Source organism: Peromyscus californicus, unplaced genomic scaffold, assembly GCF_007827085.1.
Source record: "Peromyscus californicus insignis strain IS unplaced genomic scaffold, ASM782708v3 Scaffold_7__1_contigs__length_154581171, whole genome shotgun sequence".
Taxonomy (NCBI): Eukaryota; Metazoa; Chordata; class Mammalia; order Rodentia; family Cricetidae; genus Peromyscus; species Peromyscus californicus.
In genome coordinates, this window is record NW_026294595.1 from 8,086,516 (window position 1) to 8,101,914 (window position 15,399).

General features: G+C 53.6%; 1 protein-coding gene across 1 annotated transcript in view; it reads right to left on the minus strand.

Annotated features, from left to right (window-relative positions):
• Positions 1-15,399, minus strand: part of Ncs1 (neuronal calcium sensor 1) — a 53,505-nt gene that overhangs the window by 24,330 nt on the left and 13,776 nt on the right. The window contains exon 2 of the mRNA XM_052722858.1: positions 119-143. Within this exon, the coding sequence (XP_052578818.1) occupies positions 119-143 (25 nt within the window). The remainder of the gene's footprint in view (positions 1-118; positions 144-15,399) is intronic.

Consider the following 15,399-nt stretch of genomic DNA (forward strand, 5'->3'; position numbering starts at 1 on the left):
GGGGAATGCAGAACTGGGGGTAGATGCCCGTCTCCTGGACCCCTCCCGGTCCCACAGGCTGTGGGTCCCATCGGCAGCCCACACCCCCCTCCCCGACACAGTAGCTCTGTCTACTCACCACTGCTGCACTTCCTTCTCGGTGACTGCAAGAGAAAAGAAGGTCCGAGGTTAGATGGGAGTCCCAGGACACCAGCATTTGCCGGCGGGTGGGGTGGGAGGGGTGGGGGAGGGGCAGCTCCCTCCTATCTCCTTACCCACAGGCTGCCTGCCCCACATGACTGCCAGCCTTCTCTGAGTAAGAAAGTACACCCCTAGTGAACGGTGGGTGAGCAATCTCGGCAGATGCTCACCAGCCCAGGAGACGATGGTTTGCCCTATCTTCCCAGTGCCCACACTTCCTATATGCCCAGTGTCTACTGCTGCCGCTATGAAGGCCACCTCCCAAACACCTTCAGACAGCTGGGTCCCCTCCCTGCTCAGGAAGGCTACTTAAGGTACACTCTTCCATTTTGGGGGTGTAGTGACACGTGCCTTTAATCCCAGAACCTGAGCGGCAGAGGCAAGCAGTACAAAGCCAGCCAGAAAGGATGGTCCACACCCTTTCTCGGCTCTCAGTCCTGGGACAGGAGGGTCAGAGTGGGCGCCTGCCGCTTCCAGGCCTGGGGTGGGGCAAGGACCTTCTCAGAGCCCAGCACCCCAACCTCCTCACTGCCCTGCAGCCCTCTCGGTGGAAAGCCCAGATCCTCACTTCCGGAGACGACAGGATATGGAAGCTGAAAGGAGCCTGCATAAAGGCGGGAGCCCAGGCCAAACCCCAATGGCCACTCTTTACTGAAGTACCGAATTGATACGAGCTGAAACCCAACCAAGCTTTCCAACACAGCACCAAGTGAGAACATCCACCCACCTTCACAGCCAGGCATGGGGGCGCACACTTTTAGTCCCAGCAGTGGGGAGATCTCTGTAAGTCTGAGGTCAGCCTGATCTACATAGTGAGACTGTCTCGGACAAACAAAACCCTTCAAGGCTACAAGCTCCCTATCTGGGTGACCACCAGGGGAGATTATTGGGCTCCCTGTGCCTCGGTTTCCCCGTGTAAAGCAGGTATAGAAACAGTACCTGCCTGGGAACACTGTTCCAACAGGTGCGGACAGCCCTGGCTCCCTCCCCATCATGGTACTCAGGTGAGCTCAGCATAGTGATAAATGAACAAGTGGACGACACTCTACAAGTCCGTGTCAGGCAGCAGGTGAGAAAGGAGCTGGGATGTCTGCCCAGGGAAGTGGAGGAAAGGTGGCCGACTCAGGGAGACCCTGCTACAAGAGCTCCAAACAAACCCAACCGTAGCATCTCCTAGCCCCCACAGGTGCCATCTGTGCCGTGACTCAGCCACAACCCCCGGCAGTCCCCAGAAAGCAGTTTTCTGGCCTGGCTCCAGGTGGGCAGAGTGAGGCACAAGAGGCCGAGAAGCAGCAGGCAGAGGACTTCAAACCTGAGCGACCCAGGGACAGAAGCCATGACAGGCTGGAGGTCTTCACGCCTCCTCACCTGCACCCTTCCTGTGTGGATCCTGGGAGCCACTTACCCAGGGCAGTAAGCTGAGAGAGAGAGAGAGACAGAGAGAGAGAGACAGAGACAGAGACAGACACAGACACAGACACAGAGAGACAGACAGAGACAGACACAGAGACAGAGACACAGAGACAGACAGACAGTGCAGCTACATTTCCAAGAGCAGATTCTGGCAGAAGTTATGAGGTAGGAGGTAAAGCATGGGAATGCAGAGGGGAGGAGACTGAGGAATAACCCAGATGTTGTTCAACTTCGGTTTCTGTTGCTGTGATTTAAAAAAAAAAAAAAAATACTGACCAAAAGCAATCTGGGACCCTCCGCCCAGGAAAGCTGCTACTCACCCAGGGCTGAGTCACATCCACCAGCAACCAAGAAAATGCCCAAAGGTTTGCCCAGAGCCAACCTGAAGGAGGCAATTCCTCAGTTGAGGGTCCCTCTTCCCAGATGACTCTGACTTGTGTCAAGTTGACAAAAAAACCCTCACCAGCTCCCCAGGCTAGACTGTGTTGAGCTGCCCTGGCCCTGCCACCACCACCGTCCCCGGATGCAGCTGATGCAGATGGAGAGACCTCAGGCTCTGGGAGTCTGAACACTGAGCTCCAGGCCAGCCACAAGGCTGTCCCACCCCCAGCCCAGGTTCCTCATCTATAAACAGGCTTGCTGTCCTTTGCCTTCACAAGAATCCCATGGTGGGTGGGACAGCCCCTCCCATCTTCCCAATAAGGTTCAGTCAGGTCTACTTATGTGACAAAGATTACAACCTGCAGTCACTGTCCCAAGAAATGGGTGGTGACTCCAGGGCTCAGAATGGAAGGCTTCTTCCAACCTTGAGGCAGCCAATGAGCTGTATGACTTCATGTGACCTTAGCAAGGAGTGGCGTCACGGACCATAAACGGTAGGAGGTAGTGGCAAGGCTTGAAGGCAGGCCCACTGGTGACCTCAGCTAGGTCTCATGAGGCCAGAGGAGCACTCCTGGGAAACGCTGATGTCTCAACTTCCCACCTACAATCTTCCAAAGCCTGCCCAGGACTGCTGCCTGGCAGAGGACCCTCCCTGCCCTCCCTGACCCCATCACAGCCCCAGAAGCTCCAGGCAGTTTGGTAAGGCACGGCTCACTGTTCTCTCACCAGAATTGTCCCTAATATAGGACACCGAGTGACCAGCAGGCAGCTAAGCCTCTGGATGTGAAATGAGGTTGGAGAAGAAAAGCCTTACCTAGTTTTAAGCAGCTACTTTGGCTTAATGGGACATTGGAGACTTCCAAGTCTCTTCCCTGCCCCTGAGATTCCTAGAAATGCCAACTCTTCACTTCCTGGAGCCTCAGAGGATCCTGGAGAATGGCAGCCAGGGAACCTCTCTGGGGGCCTGGTCACCCAGCCCAATCCTGCCAACTAGGTTGCTTGGACATAGGCTAGGCAGGCCTATGTCACCACAAGCTGGAGGTGTGCCCAGCCCACACTGTGGAAGCTGAGCAACAGAGGGAGACACCCCAGACACGGGCAAAGGGGTCCCTGCGGTCTCAGCTGCTCCTACGCTGCGCCTTGAGAGCTGACCTGCCCCTCGACCGAGATTCACGGACTTTCTTCTTAAAGATTTATTTTTCCTTATGTGTATGTGGGGGGAGGGCAGTCAGAAGAGGGTGTCGGGGCCTCTGAAACCGGAGTTACAGGTGGTGGTGAGCCACTGTGTGGGTGCTGAACCTCAGGACCTCGGGAAGAGCAGCCAGTGCTCTTAACCACAGAGCCACTGTCTGAGTCTTCCGGTTCGTTGTCTCTGTTTCTGCTCACTTCTCTAGCTCCCCCTTCTTAAGCAATATTGTGCACAGAACTCCCTAAGCTGTGTGCTAGTGCCTTAGCTCCCCAAACACAACAAAAGGTGATTACCTTTTCTCAAGGTCACGGAGCTGGGATGCTGAGAGATAGATCAGCCATTAAGAGCGATTACTGCTCTTACAAAGGACCTAGCTTTGGTTCCCAGCACCCACACAGTGGCTCACAACTGCCTACATCTCATTCCATGAGGTCTGATGCCCTCTTCAGACCTCTGTGAGCTCCTACATACCCATGGTGCACAGTCATACACACACACTCCCGCGCGCGCGTGCATATACACACACACACACACACACACACACACACACACACACACACACACACACACACAATTTTTTTCTCAAAAGATGACATTCGGTACCCTGGATTGAGTGCAGTTAAGGACATGTTACCCCTGGCACTCGCCTGTCAAATGTCCCTGGGTCTAATCAAGGAGCCATAATTGGACTAATCCAGGAAGTGGGATAATACTAGAGCATCAGTCCTGCACAGAGCCATGAAAGCCCAAACAAGCCAGAGCAAGACTCTGGGGAAAGAGGCTGAAAAGTCACTCAGGCATAACTCACCATGCCCACACTGGACTTGGGGTCTGGTTGTGGGGTCAGGAGGGAAAGTGTTGAAATGGCTGTGAGACTCTGGGAAGTTGGGTGAACCTGTGAATAGATGCTGCAGGGCCTGAGGGTTCCAAGCTGGTTGGGGTGGAGGCAGGGGCCGGGGGATGGAGCTGGATCATCTCTGCACTGCTACATTCACAAGTCTCAAAATAAAAGACTGAAGAGGAATGACTCTTCGCCCACTGTCTGTGTGCCCCCTACAATGTATGGAGGGGCAGGAGGCAGCCCGGGGTCCTATGCTCCTGGGATCAAATCACCACAGGCACTTGGAAAGAGCAATTTGGGGGTCCAGCTTCCCTTGGCTTCAGCCATGGTACCAGATACAAGGGGAGTTTCCCAGGGAGCAGCTCCCAACTCCATCCCATCCCCCTTCTTACCCCTCCTTCTCACCAAGCCTCCAACCAACTGTGAAATTAACAGGCCTCCCCCTCTGGCTTCCCTCCATGGATCCAAGCTCAGGGCTTAGCACTCAGTGTTCAGAGGCTCAGTATTCAGAGCTCAGACTCAGAGCTCACAGCTCATGGCTCAAGACTCAGGGCACAGGGCTCAGGGCTCAGGGCTCAGGCTCAGGGCTCAGGCTCAGGCTCAGGGCTCAGGACTCAGGCTCAGGGCTCAGGACTCAGGCTCAGGGCTCAAGACTCAGGACTCAGGACTCAGGCTCAGGGCTCAGGCTCAGGGCTCAGGACTCAGGACTCAGGCTCAGGGCTCAGGGCTCAGGCTCAGGCTCAGGGCTCAGGCTCAGGGCTCAGGCTCAGGGCTCAGGCTCAGGGCTCAGGGCTCAGGCTCAGGGCTCAAGACTCAGGACTCAGGCTCAGGGCTCAGGGCTCAGAGCTCAGGGCTCAGGGCTCAGGCTCAGGGCTCAGGGCTCAGGACTCAGGACTCAGGCTCAGGGCTCAGGGCTCAGGGCTCAGGGCTCAGGCTCAGGGCTCAGGACTCAGGCTCAGGGCTCAGGACTCAGGCTCAGGGCTCAAGACTCAGGACTCAGGACTCAGGCTCAGGGCTCAGGGCTCAGGCTCAGGGCTCAGGACTCAGGACTCAGGCTCAGGGCTCAGGGCTCAGGCTCAGGCTCAGGGCTCAGGCTCAGGGCTCAGGCTCAGGGCTCAGGCTCAGGGCTCAGGGCTCAGGCTCAGGGCTCAAGACTCAGGACTCAGGACTCAGGCTCAGGGCTCAGGGCTCAGAGCTCAGGGCTCAGGGCTCAGGGCTCAGGGCTCAGGGCACAGGACTCAGGACTCAGGACTCAGGCTCAGGGCTCAGGGCTCAGGGCTCAGGGCTCAGGCTCAGGGCTCAGGCTCAGGGCTCAGGACTCAGGACTCAGGACTCAGGACTCAGGGTTCAAACTCAAGGCTCAGTTAGGGAAAAGGGTTCAGGATTCAGAGCTAAGGGTTCAAGATTCAAGCTCAGGGCTCAGGGCTCAGAGTTCTAGATTTAGGCTTAAAGCTGAGGAGTACCAGGGACTTTACATCCCCAGCCAACACCCCATCAATGAACTCAAGCTCTCTGAGTGTCCTTTTCTCTCACCCTTGGTCACCAAATGACCCATGTCCATTTTCCACAGCTGGGGTGGTTTGAATGAAAATGGCCCCCATAGGCTCATAAGGAAGGCACTATTAGAAGGTGTGGCCTTGTTGGAGCAGGTATGGCCTTGTTGTGGTCACTGGGGTTGGACTTTGAGGTTTCAAGTGCTTAAGCCAGGCCCAATGTCACTCTCTCTTCCTGCTGCCTGAGGATCTGGATGTAGAATTCTAAGCTACTTCTCCAGCACCATGTCTGCTGTGTGCTGCCACGTTCCCTGCCACGATGAAAATGGACTGAATCTCTGCAACTGTAAGCAAGTCCCATTTAAACGCTTTCTTTTATAAGAGTGGCCGTGGTCATGGTGTCTCTTCACAGCAACAGAACACTGACTAACACAGAAGTTGATACCAGGGACTAGGGTATTGTTGTGATAGGCCGGACCACAGTTTTGCCTGAGGGAATATGGAACACTTGGGACTCTGAACTAGAAAAGTGATTGGACACTTTAAGCAGGGCTCAATGGGCCACATTAGTAGGAGCATGGAAGACAGTGGTGCTGAGGGTGAGGTGAACTGGGGGGGCTGGCTCAAGATGTTTCAGAGGAGAAGAATATTAATATGTGGCCTAGAGAGGTTATTCTTGTGATATTTTGGTGAAGAATGTGGCTGCTTTCTGCCCTTCTCCAAAAAAATCTGCCTGAGGCTAAATTGAAGAGTTATGGATTAACAGCTTTAGTGGAGATTTCCAGACAGCCTGGTATTGACTGTGTCGTGTGGTTATTAGTGTCCAGTCTTGTGCAGACCTATAAAGAAAAGGAGCAAGGTGAGCAAGGAAAAATATAAAATGTACAGTTTGAGGAGGAAAGGACCCCAGGAAGTGAAAACAGATTAACGAAAAGCCTGATGCCAAGTGGCATAAAGTGAGAGGTGACCTCAGAGCAGGACCCCAGCTACGTTCCCAACTTGTGAAAAGGAATTAAAGAAGAGCTTAGGACCAGGCCTTTAATCCTAGCACTCAGAAGGCACAGGCTTGTGAACTCTAAGTTCAAGGTCAGTCTGGACTACTGAGGGAGTTTCAGGACAGTCAAGCTTTGGCAGTGACGGAAACCATCGAAAACAGAAAGCTGGTTGAAGATGTAATTGAATAAGGGGACCATGTTCCAGCCCCAGCAAGCAGCAGAACTTGGCAGCTTCATCCACCTGGCTCTGGCTTTAGAGTCAAGGATAGAAGAAAGGGATTATGGAATCTCCCTCCACAGCTAAGGAAAGCTGCTGAGGCCTGGCATATATCAGGGGTGTCCCTGCATAGAGGCCTAGAGAAGCCATTGTGTGAAGCTGTGAAGGTGAAGCCTGGATTGCCTTGGAAACACCAAGATGTTAGAGATGCCAAAGTCATGAGATACCTGCCGAGGAGAGCTGCTACCAGGGAGTGGAACCAGCCCAAGAGAAAGAAGTGTGCTGCAGTCAGCAAAGCTGAAAGGAGTGGAGATCTGAAGAGCATTTTGACACCAGACATGGAGAGGTAGGGTTTGGAGTTTGCCCAGCTGGTTTTCAGTCTTTCTTTGGTCCAGTATTTCTTCACTGTGCTCCCTTTCCTCCATTTTGGAACAGTAATGTATATTCTGTGGCATGGTATGTTGGAAGTATGTGATCTGCTTCTTGTGATTTCACACGAGGTTACAGTTCAGAGATTGCCATTATTGCCATGGGTCTCAGAAGAGACTTTGAACTTTGGACTTTTTGTTTGTTTGGTTGGTTTTTGTTTTTGTTTTGTTTTTTCAAGACAAGGTTTCTCTGTGTAGCCCTGGCTGTCCTGGAATTAGCTCTGTAGATCAGACTGGCCTTGAACTCACAGAGATCTGCCTGCCTCTGTCTCCCGAGTGCTGGAATTAAAGGCAGGTGCCACCACCACCTGGCTTAACTTCGGATTTTTTAACAGCGTGGAGACTGTAATAGATTATGGATGGGAACTTCCGAAGTTGGACTGAATGCAATTTTGCATTATGATATGGCTACAAGTCTATGGGGGACAGGGAGTGGACTGTGGTGGTTTGAATGAAAATGGCCCCCCGTAGGCTCATAGGGAAGGCACTATTAGTAGGTGTGGCCTTGTTGGAAGAAGTGTGTCACTGGGGGTGGGCTTCCTGCTGCTTGCCAATCCAGATGTAGACTCTTGGTTCCTTCTCTAGCACTATCTCTGCCTGTCACCACGCTTCCCACCATGACAATAACGGACTGAACCTCCGAGCTGTAAGCCAGCCGCAATTAAATGCTTTCCTTTATAAGAGCTGTGTGGTCATGGTGTCTCTTCACAGCAATAGAAACCCTAACTAAGACACCTGTCCTGCTGAGAAACCATCTCCAGCAAGTCCCTGACCCTTCCACAACCCTCCAGGGACTCTGTCTCCCCAGTAACACTCCAGAATGTGGCCCTGACCAAGTAGGGACAGGGTGGGAAGAGCAAGGGACCACAAGAGAAGAACCTGAGGTCAGACAGGCTAAGGCTCCCTACCCTTTCCAGTGCTAAGGTCACACCAAACACCTACATCTCTGAGCCTCACTCTACCCATCTGTCAAACAGGACCCGCAGCTCCATCTTGCAGTTAAGTTACAGGCAAAAGTAATTTAACAAATTGGAAATGTGTCTAGTATCCGAGGGACCCAATAGAAAGACATTCTCTTCCCAGCTCCCAGCGGGACACAGCCCTGGGGCTCTGTCATGGGCTGGGGCTTGAACTTCCTAATGAGTGATCTGTATGAGTGCACCTGGTTTGGGCTGACTTCCTTTCCCCGGCACATTCCTGTGGCCAGGTCTGTAAGCACTACTGAGGGCAAGGCTTTTGATGAACATGAACACCAGATGTGGGGTACCCTGAAGGGTGCATCACTTTTTGGTCAAGACCCTATTGGGGCCACGTGTAGGCTGGGTTAGTTCTGAACACGTTGTTTTACCTCTTTGAACATCAGAATCCTCATCTCTAAAACAGCATATAAACTCCCAGCAGGATCCTAGGAAAGGAAGGGTTCTTTAGAATCCTGCAGTTCAGGGGAGCTGGAGCACAGAGCCCTGAGGAAGGATGGAGCTGGGCACCCATCCCCCTTCTACTGGCCCTGCTGAGAACCAGAACTGCAGAGGGAGAGAAACACACACACACACACACACACACACACACACACACACACACACACACACCGCCACCACCAGCCTTTATCTCCTCAGGCCTGCTGACACCCTCCTAAGCTCCAGCCTAAGTAGAGAAGCCCAGAGTACCCCGTGCCTCCTCCCACCCCCAGCAGCTACTGAAGCTCCTTCAGGCTCCTCCTCCTCTCCACGCAGTCTGCCAAGAGTGAACACAAGAGCCGGTCCCAGGAGCCCAGGATAAACGTTGAGTCTGATTTTCATTTCCCTAAAGCAAAATACCTCTCTCCTGATTGAAGCTCAGCTCAAACATGGTAGGAACAGAACGCCAGAGCTGGCAGCCCCCACGGAGGGAAGGTGCCTGCTACAGCAGGAGAGAAGGAAGGCAGACTGCCGGTCTTCCGGTAACCCAGCAACTGATCCCGACCCCACTTGAGTCTCCAGACACAAGGACTGCCCTCTGGGCCACCCACCCCGCCCGGTGCTAATGCAAGCGGGGGCTTGGGAGAATCTCACAAGAGAGAGAAAGCAGGCCCTCTGGGGCCTGGCCTTCCACCCCAGTCCCTTCAATCCTGATGCCCTTGATCAGTAAATAGTCTCCTTCCAGAAGGGCAACAGGCCTTCCTGTGCTCAGGTGCTGGAGCACTTTCCAAACACCCTCACGAGCTCTAAAGGGTCAATCTGGGCCCTACACCCCTCCTCGATCCAGCTCAGTCCCTCACTCCCTCTCTCTGCTATTGACTGCCCTGGCTGTAAACACCCCTGCCATGGTCACCGTCTTCAGGTCCTCTCAGGTCCAGCCTGCCCCCTCCCTTACCCTTACTGAGTGAGTCAGTTCTACACAGCACAGAGGAGCCCTTCCCTGCCGTCTGCTCAGCACGGAGGTCTCCCTGCTGCAACACTGCTCCTCTGGGTGTCTATTCTGGTTAGTTTTTTGTCAACTTGACATAAATTAGGGTCATCTGAGAAGAAGGAACCTCAAATGCCACCATCAGCTGTAGACAAGTCTGTGGGGCACTTTCTTGATTAACGACTGAGGTGGGAGGCCCCGCCCACTGGGGGTGGTGCCATCCCTGGGCTGGTGGTCCTGGGTTGTATAAGAAAGCAGGCTGAGCAAGCCATGGGGAGCAAGTCAGTAAGCAGCACCCCTCCATGGCGTCTGCACCCGCTCCTGCCTCTGGGTTCCTGCCTTCCTGGAGTTCCTGTCCTGTAGAGTGGCTGTAAGCTGTAAGATAAAATAAACCCTTCCCGCCCCAGATCGCTTTTTATCACAGCAGCAGAGAGCAAACCGGGTTAGTGGTAATGACAACTTCCTCAGAGAAAGGGGACACATTTCTTCTACTCTGCTACACTCAGCTACGTCTGTACCCCTTCCACCCTACTGCACACTGTACCCCATTCCCTCAAGGAGTCCCAGGTGACTCCCCCAGAACCTAGTCACTCATCCATCCCCTCTGGGCCTCATTTCCCCATGAAAGTGAGGCAACTTGGGTGACAGCGGGTTAAACTGCTTGTGCCTTACTAGTGAACGACCACCTGGCTCTCCCGCTCCCTGTGCTTCACTGGGCGACAGGAGTGGAAGTCCTGGCAACCCACCCAGGCTTCTAACTCAATGCACAATCTTAGCCCTGGGGCTTCCCCGCAATCCCAGGGAAAGGCTCCAGAGTCCCCAGATCCCAGCCACAAGATGACCAACCCAGGCAAGTCAGCAGGGTCCAGTAAGAGCACTTCCCAGCAAAGGAAAATGGACGGGACAACAACTTCATGTCCTGAGAAGGGCAGAGGGCCACAAGGGGACCGGAAGTTGGGCCTAACTCTGGCATGTGGGGACCCTGCCTGGCTCTAGCTCCAGCACTTGGAATCACGGCTCCGAGCAGATAGAGATAACATGACAGCACTTGCCGAGGGCCTGGCACCAAGCCGGCGATGCTACTGTGATTACCCCACGCCTCTGCCAGGGAGAGAGAAACAGCTCCTGCCCTGCCCGTTGCTCTTCCCCAAAAGAGGTCAGAGACTGACCCTGCCCAGAATCCCTGGGCCCTCCCTCAACATGACACAGAGAGCAGGGCTCCTGGATCAGCCCTCTTCAGGCCCCTCCTGGAGCAGGATGGTAACAGCCCAGCCTCCAGCTGGCAGGCGCTATTTCTACCCCTGTTAGCTGTGCCAGCCCAGCTGGGTGGCTCAGGGCTGGGCACACCACAAATCAACAGGGAAGACATACAGGCCCTGCCTGCCTCCCCCACACTCCACCCTCTGTGCAACAGCTCTTACCCTCCCCCACTCTGCCCACAGAGATGCTATGGCAACTGGTAGAGACTGCTCTTTGGGTGGCCACACACTGGGCCCTTCACCCGGGCTGCATCTGAGCCCCACATGGACAGGAGTCACAGGCTGTGGCAAAGCCACCTCCCTCATAAGCAGAATCTCACCCGATGTTTAAGCTCCCAAGGCTAATCAGACGCAAACACTCCTGGCCAGGCTTCTCCCCCTGGCACCCAGCCTCCCATCTCTTCCCCTCACATCCCCCGCAGCCTGGTTTCTGTGTGTGGAGACTAGGGCAACACACAAAGCCTTCTTTCAGCGATGTTGAGTACAAGGTCTCTCAGCCTCTAAGGCACCTTAAGGCTGGACTGGACCAGCTTTGCTCCCTGACTTCTAAGACACCCCCAGCCCCGAGCTCACAGCACAGGACTCCACACTCTCCCACGAACGGCCTTGGTTCAGATAGAGGCACAGCTACCTGGTCATGCTAAGACCCCAGTCGACGTACATGCATGCCACTCTGAGCCTTGCTTCCTCTTGGCACAGGGCTGCTGACGGAGCCAACAGGAAAATAGACGTGGCAAACAGCCCAGCCCTGGACACAGGGACATTGCTGTCATTACTCTGGTGACAAGTGGTGGTGTCAGAATAAAACAGTGAGGCTCTCATTGCCTTCTGGGTGGAGGTGGGAGATGCAGCTGGCAGAGCCAAGCTACGGTGTTAGCACACACTAAAGCAGACAGCTTCCGGCTGCTGTCAAGGAGAGGAGCCAGGCCCTAGAGGGAGCACAGATGCGAGACTGCTCAGAGCCATTCAAATCTCAAATTCAATCCCATTTCCCTCCTAGTCCCTCAGATCTCCTGAGCCCCAGCTGTTTCCGTTGGCTGAGCTCAGGGGCTGCACCCGCCCCGTGTTGAAAGACCTCACTGACAGTCCACTGTGAGTAAGAACCCTGAGGCTCCAGAGAGGCAACAGCATGCCACCAAAATCATACAAACAGTGGCAGGGCATAGCAAATCAGAGGCCCAGCAACCTGTGACCTCTGCCTGGGCTCAAAGGCCTCCGGCTGGGGTGGTTACACCCAAGGAGAGCCTGGTGAGCCCCCAGGCTGGTGAGAGCACCTGCTGTGTGGCAATGGGGGGGTGAGGCTTTGGGGTACTGTCCAGCAGGGCACACAGGGCGCTTGCCATCACCACAGCAGCCCTTCTTGGAAGAGGCAGTCATCAGGTTCAAGCCCCATGCTGAGCCTCAGTTCCCTCATCTGATGAAGGGACAGCAGTATGCAGGAGGAGAGTGCTTCCCCTGGAGGAGGGCCATGCACTGAAGGGTCCAAGAGTTCCCTCAAGGTGCTCCCCACAGACTCCCTGAGGAGAGAGGGTTGGGGGTACCCTGGAGTTGAGAGACTCCAAGCAGTCATCAAAAGCAAGGTTTGAGGGACAGAGATGGCTCAGATGGTTCCTGAGTCCAGATCCCCAGGATCTGTCACTGGGTGTGACAGAGAGTGCATGAAATCCCAGCACTGGGGTGGGGGGGGGGGGGGGGGAGGATACTTGAAGCTCATTGGCCAGCCAGTCTAGCCAATCAGTGAGCTCCAGGTTCATTGAGAGACCTGGTCTCAAAAAGTGAAGTGGAGAGGAGCTGAGAAAGACACCTGATTATTGACCACAACATGTGTATGCACGCGCGCGCGCGCACGCACACACACACACACACACACACACACACACACACACACACACACACACGGCAAGTTTTGATTCAAAGTTTGTATTCTGGCTCAAATATGTCTATAAATGTTACTATCTGCCCTATCATTTGTGGATTTTATTTTACTCCAGAAACAAAATCATAAACCATAGTGATTTTAATTTCTATGTCAGCCAAACAAACTTCCCCCCAAACTGAAGTCAAACTACAGAAAGACGCACTTTGCCTTGTGGATTCCAGCAGTGGCGTAAGGAAGAAGAAGCCAAGAGGAGCTCCCAGCATGCCAGGCTAGCACACACCGGAATCATGCTGTCAGGCAAAGAGCTTGATGCTCTCACCCAAAGGTGAAGCTACCTGCCCAAATTCATCTGCAGTGGAGGTGGAACCAGCAGCAGGGTCTATGGGACGCCAGAACATACTGGAGAAGGTAAGTGTTTGACACATCCCCAAGTGCATGCTGGGAGATGATTCCTTTACATGTGATCCAACTCTCACAGAGTTTAGGATTCCTTATCAAAAGTTCCACATATTGCTGGGTGGTAGTGGCGCACGCCTTTAATCCCAGCACTTGGGAGGCAGAGGCAGGCAGATCTTTGTGAGTTCGAGGCCAGCCTGGTCTACATATCGAGTTCTATGACAGCCTGGACTGTTACACAGAGAAACTCTGTCTTGAAAAACAAAAAACAAACAAGCAAAAAAAGTTCCACATATCTAGAGATTATTCTGTATTAGGGGATAATTTGCATATTCATAATGAGACATCCCCAGGGAGAGGTCTCAGATCAAAACCCAATACCCATCTTCTATATGCAACCCGAGGGTGGTTTTGTACGGGATTTTTAGGGCAACCAAGTTTTTGCTGCAACCCGTCCCATGAGGTCTGGTGTGGAATTTTCCAAAGTAGTCTCTTGTCACTGTTCAAAGGTGATGACTTCCAGAACAGTAATGCAGAACCTGCTCCAGCTCATAGGGTACCAAATCTCTGGCCCAGACAGACTCTCTAGTATAGCAAAGGCCCTCAGCTTCTGCTGGTCCATCTGCTTGCACTGACTAACCTAAGTTCAGGTCCAGTCTTGACCACATCCAACGGTATAACAGTGGACACACCAACTAACTTCTCTGAGTCTCGGCTTTTCTTTCTAGAAACAGGGAGTTAAAACCTACCCCAGTTGCACACATGAGAAAAAGACAGGCAGAAATGCCGATGACCACGGCCTTGGGTCATGAAAAATGACTCTGCCACTGCTGAATGTGCAGTCCTAGCCTTCCAGATTGCTGCAAGCTCCAACAAGCAGGTATGCGTGCCTGTGTCTGGTGGTGGACAGTACTGGGTGGTGTGTAGTGGGTGCTTAGTACACAGGTTCCCACAGAAGGTGCTCAGTAGCCAGAGTACTTGCTGCGATGTCCCCAGCCATCCTTCTCTCTTCGGAACATGCACATACAATGTACATACACATGAGCAACACAAAAGTGGCCCCAGGAACTGGCCCCGGCCCAAGCCTTCTCTACTACCAGACTGGAAACCTTGCAAGAGAAGGGATCCTCTAGGGGATGAATGCCACCTTCTGTGCCCCTCAGGAAGATGATGGTGTGGGTTTTTTCCTGCAGACTCCCAGTGGGGGTGGGGGTCACTTCTTCAGCTTTCATACAGCTAGGCCCCACAATGCTTCCCAGACTGCCTACGCTATTGATCTCGCCAAGAGGCACCGAGACAGTATTCAACTCTTAGAGGGACCTTTCACTAAACTTGGTCATTCTTTCTGTACTTGTCACTTTGGGGCAACTGAACCTCAGTTTCCTCGTCTGCAAAATGGGAGTAGTGATATTTTCCTGATAGGATGGTCTTTTTTTTTTAAATATATTTAAAAAAATTTTTCATTGGTGTTTTGTCCCCTGGAACTGGAGTTACCAACAGTTGTGAGCTGCCACGTGGGTGCTGGGAATTGAACCTGGGTCCTCTGGAAGAACAGCCAATGCTCTTAACTGCTGAGCCATCTCTGCAGCCCCCCTGAAAGAATGGTCTTAAGACACATGGGATTTTTCAGTTCTTCATCTATCAAACAATTACAGCAGGTCAGACTCTGAGCTGGGCTTTGGAAGCACAGCAGTGACCCCCTTGGGCTCCTGTCCTCCAAGCCCCTAATATAACCAGGACAGACCTGAAGTACAGCTGTCTAGTCACCCACGTGATAAGAAAGGAAAGATCACAGTGACAAATTGAAAGTGGGGGCATAGTTCACTTGGTAGAGAGCCTGCCTAGCATGCATAGAGCCGTGAGTTCAATCCCAGCACCCTATGAGACTGCACCATAATCGGTGCATGCCTGTGATCCCAGCACTTGGGTCAATCCATACAGCAAGTGGGAGGCCAGCCTGGGCTACATGGGACTGTCTGAGACGGGAGTGGGGGTTGAGGAGTGGAGGGAAGCAGGCAGAGCAGGACTCCACCCTGGCCTGGAGGGTGCAGGACAAGGCTGTGTTTACCCAGGAGCACAGAGTAGTCCTCTGACAGGCAGAAGAGAGCGGAGGGGCTCTGTCAGAAGCAGCTGTCTGCCCAGCTCAAACCTCACAGAGCACAGGAGGTGCCTCAGGTGGCCACCGGAGGCTGCTGCTGTCCAGGCAGAGAGAACGTGACAAGCGTCCAGAAGCATTAGCAACGGCGTTGTTAATTAATGTGCCACAGAAGCCACAGGAGAAGCGGCAGCACACGGGACCTACGGGCAGGACCTGGGCACCCCCATCCCTACCACAGGCCACCT